The sequence below is a fragment of the Lontra canadensis genome, unplaced genomic scaffold, assembly GCF_010015895.1.
Source record: "Lontra canadensis isolate GAN:19392208 unplaced genomic scaffold, GSC_riverotter_1.0 scaffold272, whole genome shotgun sequence".
Taxonomy (NCBI): domain Eukaryota; kingdom Metazoa; phylum Chordata; class Mammalia; order Carnivora; family Mustelidae; genus Lontra; species Lontra canadensis.
In genome coordinates, this window is record NW_022631266.1 from 99,990 (window position 1) to 115,265 (window position 15,276).

The window sequence follows — 15,276 nt, forward strand, 5'->3', positions numbered from 1 at the left end:
ATGGAAGTAGCTGAATGTGTCGACCATGGTGCAGCAAGGTGCACCCTGGAACACTTCTGAGCAATCCATAGTTGCCACCCAAATGAAAGAAAAACGAAAGAGAAAAGAGAAAATGAAAAAGAGAGAGTGATATAGAGACAGGGAAAAAAAGAATGAATAAATAAAAAAGAAGGCCCAGCCCAAATGGACTCAAAGGTAAGATTTATGAAGTATACAAACAAAAACAGACAAACAAAAAGACTGATAAAAGTAGATGACAAGAGAAAAAAAATATATATATATATATAAAGACAAAACAAAAAAAGAACCTCATCAAAAAGAACCCTAAGTATAAGATTTATATACTACCAGGACAAACACAAATACACAGAAACACTAAGATAGAGGGGGATTAAAAATTGGTTTACATATAGAGGTAGATTGATTGGGGAAAGCAGATTACCTTGAAGTTTACCCTGACTTGTGTCTCCTTTAAAGTCCAGATGCCTTGACAAGGGGTTAAGGACAATAAAGTTGAGTAGCACTGAGAAAGGGTCTGTGCTATGTGTCGTGCGCTTGCCTACGTGACTTCCCACACACTATCCCTACAGAAGGGAACAATGTGGTCAGGGTCATGAATTCTTAGTTGGTCCTTGTTGTTCCTGTACCTCCCATAACCCACTCTCTGGTTGATTGTCTTGCTAATGGCTTTAGCCGAGACTACCTGGCATCACGAGGTTTGCTTGTAGTTAATGTAAACTTGTTATAGAAACTTGTGGTCATCTGACTAGGTACTGATGTATTACTCCTTCTATTGTGGTCTGCCTTATAAATGCTTATAGGACGTGGAATAAAATCGGCACTGTTGGATATCATCCTCAGTGTCCCTCCTGCCCCCATCTGTTTGTCTCTTAATTTCTTTTCACCATCCTCTTACCCTCACATTTCCTGGTCGATTTGTTGTGCCAGCCACGACAAAAATAGAAAAGCAAAAGAAAAACACAGGTATATGGATCAAAAAGTTCAGGTTAAAAGGTTGTTATGGAATTTGATTCCCTGGACATCTCACTGTGATGGTAACTAGGTTAAAAAATTATCTATAAAAAAAAAATGAACCTGAATAGTCGGAATGAATTAAAAATAAAGGTTGTATCTATGAAGTAGTGGTGGTTGTTCTCTTGTCTTTTTTTTTTTTTTTTTTTTTTGTTGGCTTTATGGGGGAGGGTCCTGCCATGTGGGTTTTCAGTAAATGATGTTCCCTGAGTTAAGTCCTCCCTCCCCGATCAAGGGGGTGGGCTCTGAGGAAACCGGTTTTTTGGGCTTTTGTTCTCTGGAGGTTTCTTTCTTTTTTTTTTTTTTTTTAATTTGTTTGTTTGTTTGTTTTCTCTCATCTTGTCCATTTTGGATGGTTTTTGGAGGTTTAGAGGAAAGCAAACTGCACCCAGACCTCCCTCTCAGAGAGAAGCCTCAGTCTGTTCCCCTCTGGGTGCTCCAGAGCACATAAATTCCACCTTGGCCGTGGGCAGAGCATGTTCCCAGTCGTGGTCCCTGGGGTCACCGGAACTCCTGCTTGTACCCAAGACCACGACAGCGGCGGTTGTCTGGGTAGCTCCAGACTGCCAGAGAGGTTCCAAGCAGTGATAGCACACTGAGATTTTCCTGTTGGCCCAGGCTAGGAGCACTCAGACTCTCCGGTCTGAGAGCACCGGGTGGGCACCTGCACACGCCTCTCTCAGGGGAGGGTGTGGGGCGTGACTCAGACTCTGGCTGCATGGCCTGCACATGTGGTTAGTGCAAAGGGCTTTGGTTCTGCCAGCTGGCAAGTCTCCCGGCCCCTCATGGGAGCCGCCTCCTATGTGTATCCAGGTGTTCCCAGGCACTCTGAGGTGGCACACTCGCAGTTCAGGGACCAAGACCTGGTTTCTTCACTGCACTCTCTCTGGCTCAGCACCAGGGATGGCTGTCCTGGGTCCGGGGACTTAAGCCCCTGTCCCCAACCGCCCCGATTCCGACAAATTCCCCCCACGATCCTTTGCTCTTTTTGAGTGCTTTCAACCAGATTCCAAGTTAATGCTGGTCCCCAGTCTCAGGGCACTCTCGTATTGGGGTATTACTTTCCAATGGGTCGCTTCTGGTGGCTCCCTCCCCCTTTTGTTTATATTCTGATATCAGTCTGATGTTCCCACTCTGCTTTACCTGCCCACTGGTGTCTTCTGCCCCTGTAGAGATCCAGAAGTGTATAATTCTAATCTCAGGCTGATTTCATAGGTGATCAGAGTTCCTTGATAGGTAATCTGCTCACTTTAGGGTATAGGTTGAAACAGCGCCTCCTCCTAGTTCCCCGCCATCTTGTCTCCCCCCAAATGTTAACATTTTAAGCAATGTAATATTCTTTCTGGATACAAATCCCAGGCATATTTCTGTATGTTCTTGAAACTACACTGCATGGGTGACTACTTATGGATGCAAAAATACAGCTCTGGCTACTTACAAAAGGCTATTGAATTGTTCAGAACATGTCTACTACAATTTTCCACATTAAAATTTGAAACAAGCTTAAGTAACCATATTACAAAAGAAAATGCAAACCATATTACAAAAGAAAATATTTCTTTCTATTATCGCTTAAAAGAGAAAATAATTCTCTAATGTCTACCTACAGTACTTACACTTTAGGTAATTATTCATGATTTTAGCTGGCAGCTCTTTCCTGTTTCTTTGTGTTGTGGAGAAAGAGATATGCAGGTCCAACCCACAGGTCCAACAGGATCAACTCACAGTCACTCTTCAGGGATTTTCTGGAAGATCTTGAGTTCTTTGAGTTTCCCATTTTCACTCTCATTAGAGACTCTTATTTCAATCTCGGAAGCATTTTCCTTTGGTCTGTGTCATGAAGGGAAGAAAACATAAGGGAGGAGAACAAACACATTTTCTCTGGGTTTTGGAAGAGCTCTGATTGTTCTGAGCCAGGAGCTGGTTTTCCTACTCTAAAAATAATATTTATGTTTCTGTGCTCTATCTTCTGGGGTGCGCTGTGATCATATGTATGAATAAAGTAAAGGATCCTTAGTGACCTGGGGTCTAATGTCACTAAGGAATCTTTTGCTTAATAAACTTTGGCAAAACAACTAAAATAGATAGCAGCAGGAATGTTGTCCTTTGAGACAATAGGGTAGATTAACAGCGTCAGAGAGAGGCCAAGTGCCCATCACACTAATGAGAAAAATTGTGCAAGCCTGATTCAATTCTCTATTATACTTTCTAAAGATATGGTATAAGAGACTTTAACAATCAAAATATTTTGCCTTCCCTAACATCCCATATCATTTTTTGTTTGTAAAATATTTAATATGAAAATATGTATTGAAAAAATTACTATGTTCAATGATAATGCAGACTGAATTTATTTTTTTTAATCACAGAAGTACTTACTAACATTTGAAAAACAGGTAAAAATATATATGGTGGACATATTTTAAAAAAATAATTTTCTTATTAACATATAATGCATTATTAGCCAAGGTGTATAGGTCTGTTAATCGCCAGGTTTACACACTTCACAGCACTCACCATAGCACATACCTTCCCCATTGTCCATAACCCAACCACCCACTCCCAAAGCCTCCTCCCCCTGGAAACCCTCAGTCTGTTTGTGAGATTAAGAGTCTCTTATGATTTTTTTCTCTCTGATCCCATCTTGTTTCATTAATTCCTTTCCTACTCCCCAACCCCCCTACGTTGCCTCTCAACTTCCTCATATCAGGGAGATCATATGATAATTGTCTTTCTCTGATTGACTTATTTCGCTAAGCATAATACCCTCTAGTTCCATCCATGTTGCCACAAATGGCAAGATTTCATTTCTTTTGGTGGCTGCATAGTATTCCATTGTGTGTATATACACACAATGGAATATATGTATATATATACATATATATGTATATATATACATACACACACACACATACACATACCACATCTTCTTTATCCATTCATCTGTTGATGCAGATCTAGGTTCTTTCCATAGTTTGGCTATTGTGGACATTGCTGCTATAAACATTTGGGTGTATGCGCCCCTACAGATCACTACGTTTGTATCCTTAGGGTAAATATCCAGTAGTGCAATTGCTGGGTCATAGTGTAGCTCTATTTTCACCTTTTTGAGGAACCTCCATGCTGTTTTCCAGAGTGGTTGCACCAGCTTGCATTCGGACCAAAAGCGTAGGAGGGTTCCCCTTTCTCTGCATCCTTGTCAGCATCTGTCATTCCCTGACTTGTTAATTTTAGCCATTCTGACTGGTATGAGGTGGTATCTCCTTGTGGTTTTGATTTGCATTTCCCTGGTGCCGAGTGATGTGGAGCACTTTTTCATGAGTCTGTAGGCCATCTGGATGTCTCCTCTGCAGAAATGTCTGTTCATGTCCTCTGCCCATTTCTTGATTGGAGTATTTGTTCTTTGGGTGTTGAGTTTGATAAGCTCTTTATAGATTTTGGATACTAGCCCTTTATCTGATATGTTGTTTTCAAATATCTTCTCCTATCCTGTCAGTTGTCTTTTGGTTTTGTTAACCATTTCGTTCGCTGTGCAAAAGCTATTGATCTTGATGAAGTCCCAATAGTTCATTTTTGCCCTTGCTTCCCTTGCCTTTGGCGACATTCCTAGGAAGAAATTGCTGTGGCTGAGGTCGAGAGGCTGCTGCCTGTGTTCTCCTCAGGATTTTGATGGATTCCTTACTCACATTGAGGTCTTTCATCAATTTTGAGTCTATTTTTTGTGTCTGGTGTAGGGAAATTGTCCAGTTTCATTTTTCTGCATGTGGCTGTCCAATTTTCCCAACATCATTTGTTGAAGAGACTGCCTTTTTTCCATTGTACATTCTTTCTTGCTTTGTCAAAGATGAGTTGACCATAGAGTTGAGGGACTATTTCTGGGATCTCTATTCTGTTCCACTCATCTATGTGTCTGTTTTTGTGCCAGTACCATACTATCTTGATGATGACAGCTTTGTAATAGTGCTTGAAGTCTGGAATTGTGATACCTTTGGCTTTGGCTTTCTTTTTCCATATTCCTCTGGCTATTCAAGGTCTTTTCTGGTTCCATATAAATGGTAGGGTTATTTGTTCCATTTCTTTGAAAAAAATGGATGGGATTTTGAGAGGGATTGCATTAAATGTGTAGATTGCTTTAGGTAGCATAAACGTTTTCACAATATTTGTTTTTCCAATCCATGAGCATAGAACATTTTTCCATTTCCTTGTGTCCCTCAATTTCTTTCATGAGTACTTTATAGTTTTCTGAGTGTAGATTCTTTGCCTCTTTGGTTAGGTTTATTCCTAGGTATCTTATGGTTTTGGGTGCAATTGTAAATGGGATGGACTCCTTAATTTCTCTTTCTTCTGTCTTGTTGTTGGTGTAGAGAAATGCAACTGATTTCTGTGCATTGATTTTATACCCTGACACTTTACTGAATTCCTGTACAAGTTCTAGTAGTTTTGGAGTGGAGTCTTTTGGATTTTCCACACATAGTATCGTATCAACTGCAAAGAGTGATAATTTGACTTCTTCTTTTCCTATTTGGATGCCTTTAATTTCTTTTTGTTATCTGATTGCTGAGGCTAAGACTCCTAGTATTATGTTGAATAGCAGTGGTAATAATGGACACCCCTGCCATGTTCCTGACCTTAGCAGAAAAGCTTTCAGTTTTTCTCCATTGAGAATGATATTCGTGGTAGGTTTTTCATAGATGGCATTGATGATATTGAGGTATGTACCCTCTATCCCTACACTCTGAAGAATTTTTATCAGGAAGGGATGCTGTACTTTGTCAAATGTTTTTACAGCATCTATTGAGAATATCATATGGTTCTAGTTCTTTCTTTTATTAATGTATTGTATCACATTGATTCATTTGCGGATGTCGAACCAACCTTGCAGCCCTGGAATAAATCCCACTTGGTCGTGGTGAGTAATCCTTTTAATGTACTGTTGGATCCTATTGGCTAGTATTTTGGTGAGAATTTTTGCATCTGTGTTCATCAAGGATATTGTTCTGTAATTCTCTTTTTTGATGGGATCCTTGTCTGGTTTGGGAATCGAGGTAATCCTGGCCTCATGAAATGAGTTTGGAAGTTTTCCTTCCATTTCTATTTTTTGGAAGAGTTTCAGGAGAATAGGAATTAGTTCTTTAAATGTTTGGTAGAATTCCCCGGGGAAGCCGTCTGGCCCCAGGCTTTTGTTTGTTTGGAGATTTTTGATGACTGCTTCAATCTCCTTACTGGTTATGGGTCTGTGCAGGTTTTCTATTTCTTCCTGGATCAGTTGTGGTAGTTTATATGTCTCTAGGAATGCATTCATTTCTTCCAGATTGTTAAATTTGTTGGCGTAGTGTTGCTCATAATATGTTCTTATAATTGTCTTTATTTCTTTGGTGTTAGTTGTGATCTCTCCTCTTTCATTCATGATTTTATTTATTTGGGTCCTTTCTCTTTTCTTTTTGATAAGTCTGGCCAGGGGTTTATCAATCTTATTAATTCTTCCAAAGAACCAGTTGTGGTAGGTTGTATTTTTTTGTAGAAATTTCAACTCTATTTACGAGTTTATTGGCAGAATTGCAATTATTTTGGTTTTATGACTGCATTATGTGTAGTTATGTGCACTCTATTTCCTAATATAATGGTTGAATTCCTCTCTTCTATTTTTTTGGTCACCCTTGGGAGAGATTTAATGATCTCATTAGTCCATTTAGATATTCCTCTTTTGGCATTGCAGGTTTAAAAAAAAAATTGTTCATTGTCTGCTTTTTCTCTATTTCGATAATATGTGCTTTAATATTTATTAGTTTCTTCTTTCCAATTTAGTTAGGTATAATGTCATGCCTTTTTTAAACTTCTTTTGATTAATGTTTAGATAATTGATTTCAAGTTTTTGTCATTTATTTTCTAATGCATTTGGATCTAAATATGCTGCTAATCACCACTTTATGTTTACCCCACAAGTTTGTTACTTCATATCTTTGTGTGACATAAATGTTCCTTCTAATATTTGTTGTGATTTATTCTTTGACCACAGTCATACTTAGATGCTATTTCATAATTTCCAAATGTATGGTGATTTTCAATAGTTTTTTTCTTCTTTAATACAATTCTGTTCAGAATTTATCCTGTGGGTTATTTCACTCCTTTGTAATATTTAATATTTGTTTCATGGCTCAGTATATGGCTAAGCTCAGCAAATAGTCTATAACTACCTGCATAAAATACTGATTCTGGCGTATTTGGATGTAGTATTTTATACATGTCAGTTAGTTCAAATGTGCATATTATGCTATACTTGCCAAGTGTTTTATCCTTAAAGATATGTTATGTATTCTTTATACATTTACTATTGTCTTCTATCTTTATCAGTTAGTGAGAGTAGTTTGTTAAAATACTGCGGATTTGTCTATTTCTCTTGAAAGTTCTAATGATTTTGCTGTGTATATTTTGATTCTATGTTATTAAAGACATATGAATTTATAATTACATTAACTGTGAAAATTTTGTCATTATGCAATCTTTTTTTTTTTTAAGATTTTATTTGCTTGACAGAGAGAGAGAGATCACAAGTAGGCAGAGAGGCAGGCAGAGAGAGAGAGAGCGAAGGAGGCTCCCCGCTGAGCAGAGAGCCCGATGCAGGGCTTGATCCCAGGACCCTGAGATCATGACCTGAGCTGAAGGCAGAGGCTTTAATCCACTGAGCCACCCAGGCACCCCTGTCATTATGCAATCTTTATCTTTAGTAATTTTTAAATTTGATCTTGTAGGATACATGGTCTTATTATTAACATAGGTATAAACGCATTCTTTTTTTCAGTGTTTGTATTATGTACATCTTCCATGCTTTTACTTGAAATCTATCCTTATATTTTAGATGCATCCCTTGTGAGGAAATATAGTGCTTGAAAAAAAAAAAAAGCTGTTCAAAATTATGTATGCTTAGTTGGGGGAATATAGATTATTACCTTTTTTTAAACAGCAGTTCATATTTATGCTGTATATTCTATGTGTTGTGACAAATGTATAATGACATGTATATAGCACTGTAGTATCATACAGAATAATTTCTCTGGCATAAAAATCTGCTATGCTCCACCAATTCATTGCTTCTTTCCTCTCTCTCCTAGCCCCTGGTAACCTCTGATCTTTTTGCTATATCCATAGTTTGCCTTTTCCAGAATGTTAAAGAGTTGGCATCCTACAGTATGTAGCCTCTTCAGATTGTCCTCTTTCACTTAGTATGTGTTTAAGGTTTTTCTGTGATAGCACATTTCTTTTTTCGTGGTGATAAATATTCCACTGTCTAGATGTACCATGCTTTATCAATTCACCTACTGAGAGATATCTTAGTTGCCTTCATTCTTTGGCTAATTATGAATAAAACGGCTATAAACATTAGTGTGTAGAGTTTTGTGTAAATGTAAGTTTTCAATCATTTGGGTAAATACTAAGGGGTACAATTGCTGGACTGTATGGGAAAGAGTATGTTCTGTTTTCTGAGAAATTGCCAAGCTCTTTTCCAAAGGGACTACACCATTTTGCATTTGTACCAGCAACAAATGAGATTTTCTGTTGATATTCATCCTTACAAGCATTTGGTATTGTCAATGTTTGGATTTTAACCCTTTTAGTAGGCTTTTAGCAGCACCCCATTGTTGTTTTAATTTCTAATTCCTTAGTGATATATGATATTGAATATTTTTTGGTGTGCTTATATGCCATCTGTGTATCACTTTTGGTGAAGTGTCTGTTCAGATCTTTGTCCATTGTTTAATTGAGTTGTGCATTTTCTTATTGTTGAATTGGAGTATTAGGAGATGTCCCAATGGAAAACTAGCCTTAAATGATGACGATCTTAATGTGAGGAATAATATTGATAGTGTTCCATTTATTTAACCATACTTTAAAATATATTTTTTCCATCTTTCTTTTAATTCAGAGTATACATGTTGATAATAAACCACTTAGTCCAGCACTGTCAGAAATGGAATACATATTTATTTAATTCAACTTTTTCTTGACTTTATTTTTAGAGAAAGCTAAATTTCCAGCATAATTAGATGCCACATTCTTAACCTATTAGTTGACTTTCTTATCCTTCTCCAGGTGAAACTGTACTCAGTGTCTTCTGAAATTCACAAGCATAACTTGTTTATGACAAATGGTGTGATACTGAATGGAGAAATGGTATGTTTTTCAGAATCCTGAAGGAAGAACACAGTAAGATAAAGGGTAATAACAGTTAAGTTCAGTAATGTAATGCTCTTTGAATTTGTTGCAGTTTTTATTTAATAGTTTTCCATTAACAGAAGAAATCATTTGGCTGTGAAATAAATCATATGGGTGTGAAAAAGCACAAAACAAGTAAAAAATATTCCACCTACCAATGCTTAAGCATATTGACAAAATAAAAACAAAGTAATGAGGCCTGAGGTTCTAATACATTGAAACCTGGAGCCATATGTGGAGAGTTGTAGAATTTAAAAGCAGAGATAAATAAAAATGAAGAAAAGACACACTGACTGAACAAAAATTTTTAACCTACCATGTGTTCAAGAGGCAGAAACACTTTGAGAAATCTCCAGTGAAAACATTTGGACCTAGATATTTCTCTGGGGAAGTTTTATTTTTAATCATGAGCCCAATTTACCTAATAATTACAAAGATATTAAAATTATTTATTTCTTACTGGGTAAGCTATGGCAGTTTGTGTTTTTTGAAGAATTGGTCTACTGTACCTGTCAGATTTGTGTGCATAGATTTGTCCATAATATTCTCATATTATCATATGTTATCACATAATATCATAATATTTGTCCATAATATTCCCATATTATCACTTAGATGTGCATTGTCTCTAAGGATATACCTTGTTTCATTTTGATATTGGTAATTTGAGCCTTTCTTTTATTTGTCTCTCTCCTTTCATTCATATTAGATGCTTGCCAATGTTATTGATATTTACAAAATAACAGCTTTTTTGTTTCACTGATTTTCTCTATTGTTTTTCTGGTTTTGATTTATTGTATTTCTGCCTATCTCTTTATTCTTTCTTTCTGCCTGCTTTGAGTTTATTTGCTCCTCCTTTCTGTGTTGAATGAGGAAAGCTTAGATTATTGATTCAAGACTTTTCTTCTTTTCTTTTTTATGTATAATTATTCTTTTTTAAAATTTTATTTTTCGATATATTATTCTTTAAATTATATGTACATATGTATATATTTAAATGTTTCAAGTTTTTAAATTCCCATTAGTTAATATGTAGTGTAATATTTGTTTCAAGAGTAGAATTTAGTGATTCATCGTCTACATATAACACCCAGTGCTCATCATAACAAGAGCCCTCCTTAATTCCCATGACCTGTTTAGCCCATCCCCCACCTGCCTCCCCATTTTTCCTATTTTTTTAACTTTTTTTCCTTTTTAACATATTTCTTTTTTTAAATTTAATTTCATTTTTTCAGTGTTCCAAGATTCATTGTTTATGCACCACACCTAGTGCTCCATGCAATACTTTCTTCACAATATATGCCCTCCTTAATACCCACCACCAGGCGCACCCAACACCCCATCCCCCTTCCCTCCAAAACCCTGTTTGTTTCTCAGAGTCCACAGTCTCTTATGGTCCTATTTTCTAATGTAAGTATTTCATGCTATTAACTCTTATCTCAACAGCACTTTTGCACTGTACCAAATTTTTTGATAATTTGTATTTTCATTTTAGAGTTTTCATATAATTTTTCTGTCCCACCCTCTATTGCCTGTCCTTCAGAGAGGAGGCTGACAAGAATGTTAGATCTTTTGTTATTGTCTGAGGGATCCCTCAGACAATATAAGCATATTATTATTATGCTTATAACATAGTCAGCTTATTTTCTCCCTAATTCATATTGTATATGTATGTTGTTTCTTTGTCAAGTTCACTGAATCTATTCTCTGTGGCTTCCATTCTTATGTTGAGCCTGTTTATTGAATTTATTTCTATAACTAAGTCTTTCATGCATAGTCTGCTCTGCACCTACCTGGCTTTTCTTCAAGCCAGTGCACACCACCTCAGTCTTTCTAGAAATGTTTGTTTTTTCTACCTTATATCTTCAGATCCTCACACTTCCTACTTTTCTGAGAGCTTTATGAATTGTTTGGGAAGGAAGACAGCTGTCAGTATTTGCTCACCATCTTATCGGAACTTCCTCAGATTTTCAATGTACATCTTTGGAGTAATTTCAGTTTTAGCATCACCAGAAAATAATCTTTAAGGCACTTCTTTTCCTTCATCTGATTAATACTTTTAATTTATTGTGTTCCCATTTGTTGTTTTCATAAAATGCTCAAATAAATCCAACTCAATTTTTAAAAATTTGAAACTTCTCCAAACATTTTCGAATTTTAATGATTCGAAATTTTAATGATTTCTAGTTGATTGTTCTTTATGTCTTATTCTTTGCTGAGGATTTTTTCTTTCTTTCTTTTTTCTGTCTTTCCTTTCTTTCTTCTTTTGTTCCTTCTTATCTTTCTTTCTTTTTTCTCTTCCCCCATTCTCTCTTCTTCTCTTTCTTGACTTTCTAATTTTTCTTTTCAGCCAATGTCTTCATAATTGTTCACTGAAGCACTTTTACAATAGTTGCTTTAAAATATTTATTAGGTAATTTAGGCATTTGGTATTTATTGGGTAATTCTAACACCTCTTTCATTGCAGTGTTGCTTTCAATTAATTGTCATTTTTTCATTTAATTTAAGATTTCCCTAGTTATTGGTATTACAGGTGATTCTTTTTATTGAAATCTGGATAGATTTGCTATTATGTTAGGAGTCTCTGGATCTTACTTAGACTTTCTGTTGTAGCTGGCTTCCTCTGAGATTGGTCCAGCAGTAGAAGGCAAGAACTCAGCCTTGTTACTGCCAGATGTGGGTGCCCTTCTCATCAAGGTGAAGGGGGGGGGGGGGTTCCTCATTAACAGCTGGTCAGAATAGGATTTTTAGGTACCCACTGACCTCTGCTGGTAGGAAGGAGAAGAGGACACTTTCAATTTTTGAATGCGGTTTTTGATGTGTTTTCAGATATCCATGTATAAAGGTAGATGGGATCATTACATGTTGGCAGTATCAGACATGCTCTATAGAAGAGATGCCTTATGGGGGCCAACTCCTTATCTGGTTTATCACTAGGACAATTATATCTTAGATGATCTTATATAGCAAAGATTTTTTTTCTTAGCATACTTTTTTTTTTTTTTTTTAGGTTGTAGGCCAAAACATGTTTGGATAAATCCACTACTCAAACACTTAAACACAGCAAAAATTAGGAAGTCAGATGTTTAGGCCTAGGCTTAGGAGTGGGTTAGCCATTGGTTTAGATGTCATTATCTCAGAAGGAAGATTAAACTCTGTATAAAGTTTTAAAAGGGGGGAATAGAGAATGAGAGACAAAATACTGTCAACAGTTAATTACAGATCAAAGAGTTTCTAGTAAACTTGGGAATGAAAGCAAAACAAGAAGAAAGAGAGGAAAAGCATGTTCCTCAAATCCAGGGATGAAGAATGTTCTATAAGAGACAGATTATATGACAACATAATACCAGATATTTATTGAGCTCTTGAAGAAAACACTTTAAATGACCTAATTTACCTTCGTCAAACAAAAAAATCAATAAAAATTATGACTATGGATTATTCACCCAATTTGATAGTTAATGACACCAAGACACTGAGTGGTTAAATAAAGGGGGTACAAGTCATTTAAAGGGAGTTAAACATACCATAAAAACACACACAAAATATCCAAAGTCAGAATTTAACAGTATTGACTTAGTGTAATTTAGTAGAAATACATTTGGTCTACAGCATTTAGACTTGTCACAGATGCTTTTAGGTGAAGGGATGATTCATCAATTATCTTTATGTCTAGGTAAAAAGAAAAAAAAAAGGCAGAGGAGGAAAGAACAATGATATTTATTATCTATATCATCGTGTTTTTCTCTGTGTCTTAGTATGCTGATTATAAGAGTGTGGCTCCTTCTCATAAGGCACCTGACAATCTCAGGCACTAATAACCAGTTTTAAGTGATGGTATATGCACGTGCGCACACACACACACGCACACACATAAGTACATACATATGTATGATCAATCATGTATGTATATAATTGAATAACTAAAACATACTAGTGACATATGCTTTTTGAATAGATTATGCAGTGATAAACATCAACACAATATATTTGAAGCATATTTATGTAGGAAGTGACTTAGTAATTTCTTTGTTATATCATGGGAAAAATACTACAAATCATTCCATAATGATTTTGTGCTTAAATTCATTTAAACAGAACTTATAATATAAAAACATTGAATCCAAAATAACAAATAAGTTTCCTGAGAATTGATTAAAGTAAGGAGAGAGAAGAAATACAACAACAAATTATCTATTGGATCTCTCATTAAAGTCTTGTGTGTATAGTGTTAACCTTAGAAACAAAACGGTTGGTTATTTTATCAGAAAAAAAAGTTTATTTGGGAATGATGAATGACAGAGAATTACAGTTTGGGGCATGAAGGCTATAGGTAAATCCAACAAAGAAGAAGGATATTATTTTATGAAGAAGAAGGTGGAATCTGGGAGAAGTTGTTTTGAACAAAAGTTCATTGGATAACAGCAAGAACTTAGGGTGATGATGATTTCTCATTGGCCGAGTTGCAGGGGTAGTCAGTTTATTGTAGGAGATGCAGTGTACATCTTTCCGTGTTGGGACTGTAATTAATGATTCTTTTCTGCCCTCCGTTTTTCTGGTGAGGTCTATAATTGACAATTCTTCCTGTAACTGACATTGAGTGGTATGGCTCCTCCCTTTCAGCTTCCTCTTCTAGCATCCCAAGTCCACTTCAGTGAGGTTTCCCGCTTTTAATTTTCACAACATTTTAGCTATAAATACAGTCAGATCAATGCTTTTGAAAAAATGATCTTTTCCACAATATCTTTAAATGCTTGTTTCACTTGCTGGTTCCTTAAAGTGTAAATAAAGGGATTCAGCATAGGAGCAACAGAGGTATTGAACATAGCTACACCTTTTGTCAAAGCAACCCCTTCCTTTGCTGATATTTTCACGTACATGAAGATGCAGCTTCCATAAGAAATAGAGACAACTATGATATGGGATGAGCAGGTTGAGAAGGCCTTTTTTCTTTGTTGAGCTGAAGGGATTTTCAGAATTGTGTTAAGGATGTAAGAATAGGAGAGAATTACTAACACCAAAGTGGACATAAGAGTAAGCACAGCTAAAACAAAGCTCATGAGTTCTAGAGTACTTGTATCTGTGCAAGAGATCTGCAGTAAAGGAGCAGAATCACAGGTGAAGTGGTCAATGACATTGGAGTCACAGAAATCCAGCTGCAGGCCCATGGCCAGTGGTGGGAAAATTACCAAGAAACCAGCCAGCTGAGAGCTGACACAAGCTGATAGCAGATCTTGTTACTCATGATGTTTGTATAATGCAAAGGCTTGCAGATGGCCATGTAACGATCATAGAACATACAGGCCAGAAGGAAAAACTCTGTCGAGCCAAGAAGGATGAAGAAAAACAGCTGAGCTGCACAAACACTGTAGGAAATAGATTTGTCTCCAGTTAGGATGCTGATCAAAAATCTAGGATTACTGACAGAAGTAAATGAAATTTCTAAGGAAAAATTCCTGAGGAAAAAATACATGGAGGTCTTCAGGTGGGAATCAAGCAAGGTAAGAATGATGATGGTGAGATTTCCAGTAACACTCAGTACATAGGTGAGAAATAGAAAGAAGAAAACTACAACTTGTACTTCTGGATTATCAGTCAGACCCAGGAGGATGAATTCAGTCACTGATGTTCTATTTTTCATTTCTGGTGGTTGATTTTTCACCAATCTTTCTGACAAAAATCAATATGGACAATAATAAATCAGACAAAACCTAGTATCTGTCCCTATTTTTTAAAATGATGATTGTAAAAAATTATAAAAGTGAAATTATGACTGTATTTTCACACAAAGTACCTGGCACTTAAAAATTTTCCTTCTATAAATACATTCCTCATTTTCCCCAATTCTATTATACATTTTATGGGCATATCTTCTACCGTCTTACTACTCTGAATAACGTCCTCTGATTATTTGTTACACGTTTGCTCTGCCTCCATTTTTACCAATGTTACGTGGGAACTATATTGACTGAACATGAGCTCTTCTCATGCTTCACTTTTTTCCCCCTCAAATACAGAGGACATTATGGTTTG

The 15,276-nt window shown here is 36.2% G+C and overlaps 1 protein-coding gene across 1 annotated transcript; it reads right to left on the reverse strand.

The window, feature by feature from the left end:
• Positions 1 to 13,946: 13,946 nt before the first annotated feature.
• Positions 13,947 to 14,884, reverse strand: LOC116862606 (olfactory receptor 6C76-like). Its single transcript, XM_032849964.1, is given in 2 exon segments — positions 13,947 to 14,461; positions 14,464 to 14,884. Coding segments are annotated over 2 exon segments (936 nt in total).
• Between the last annotated feature and the right edge of the window lie 392 nt (positions 14,885 to 15,276).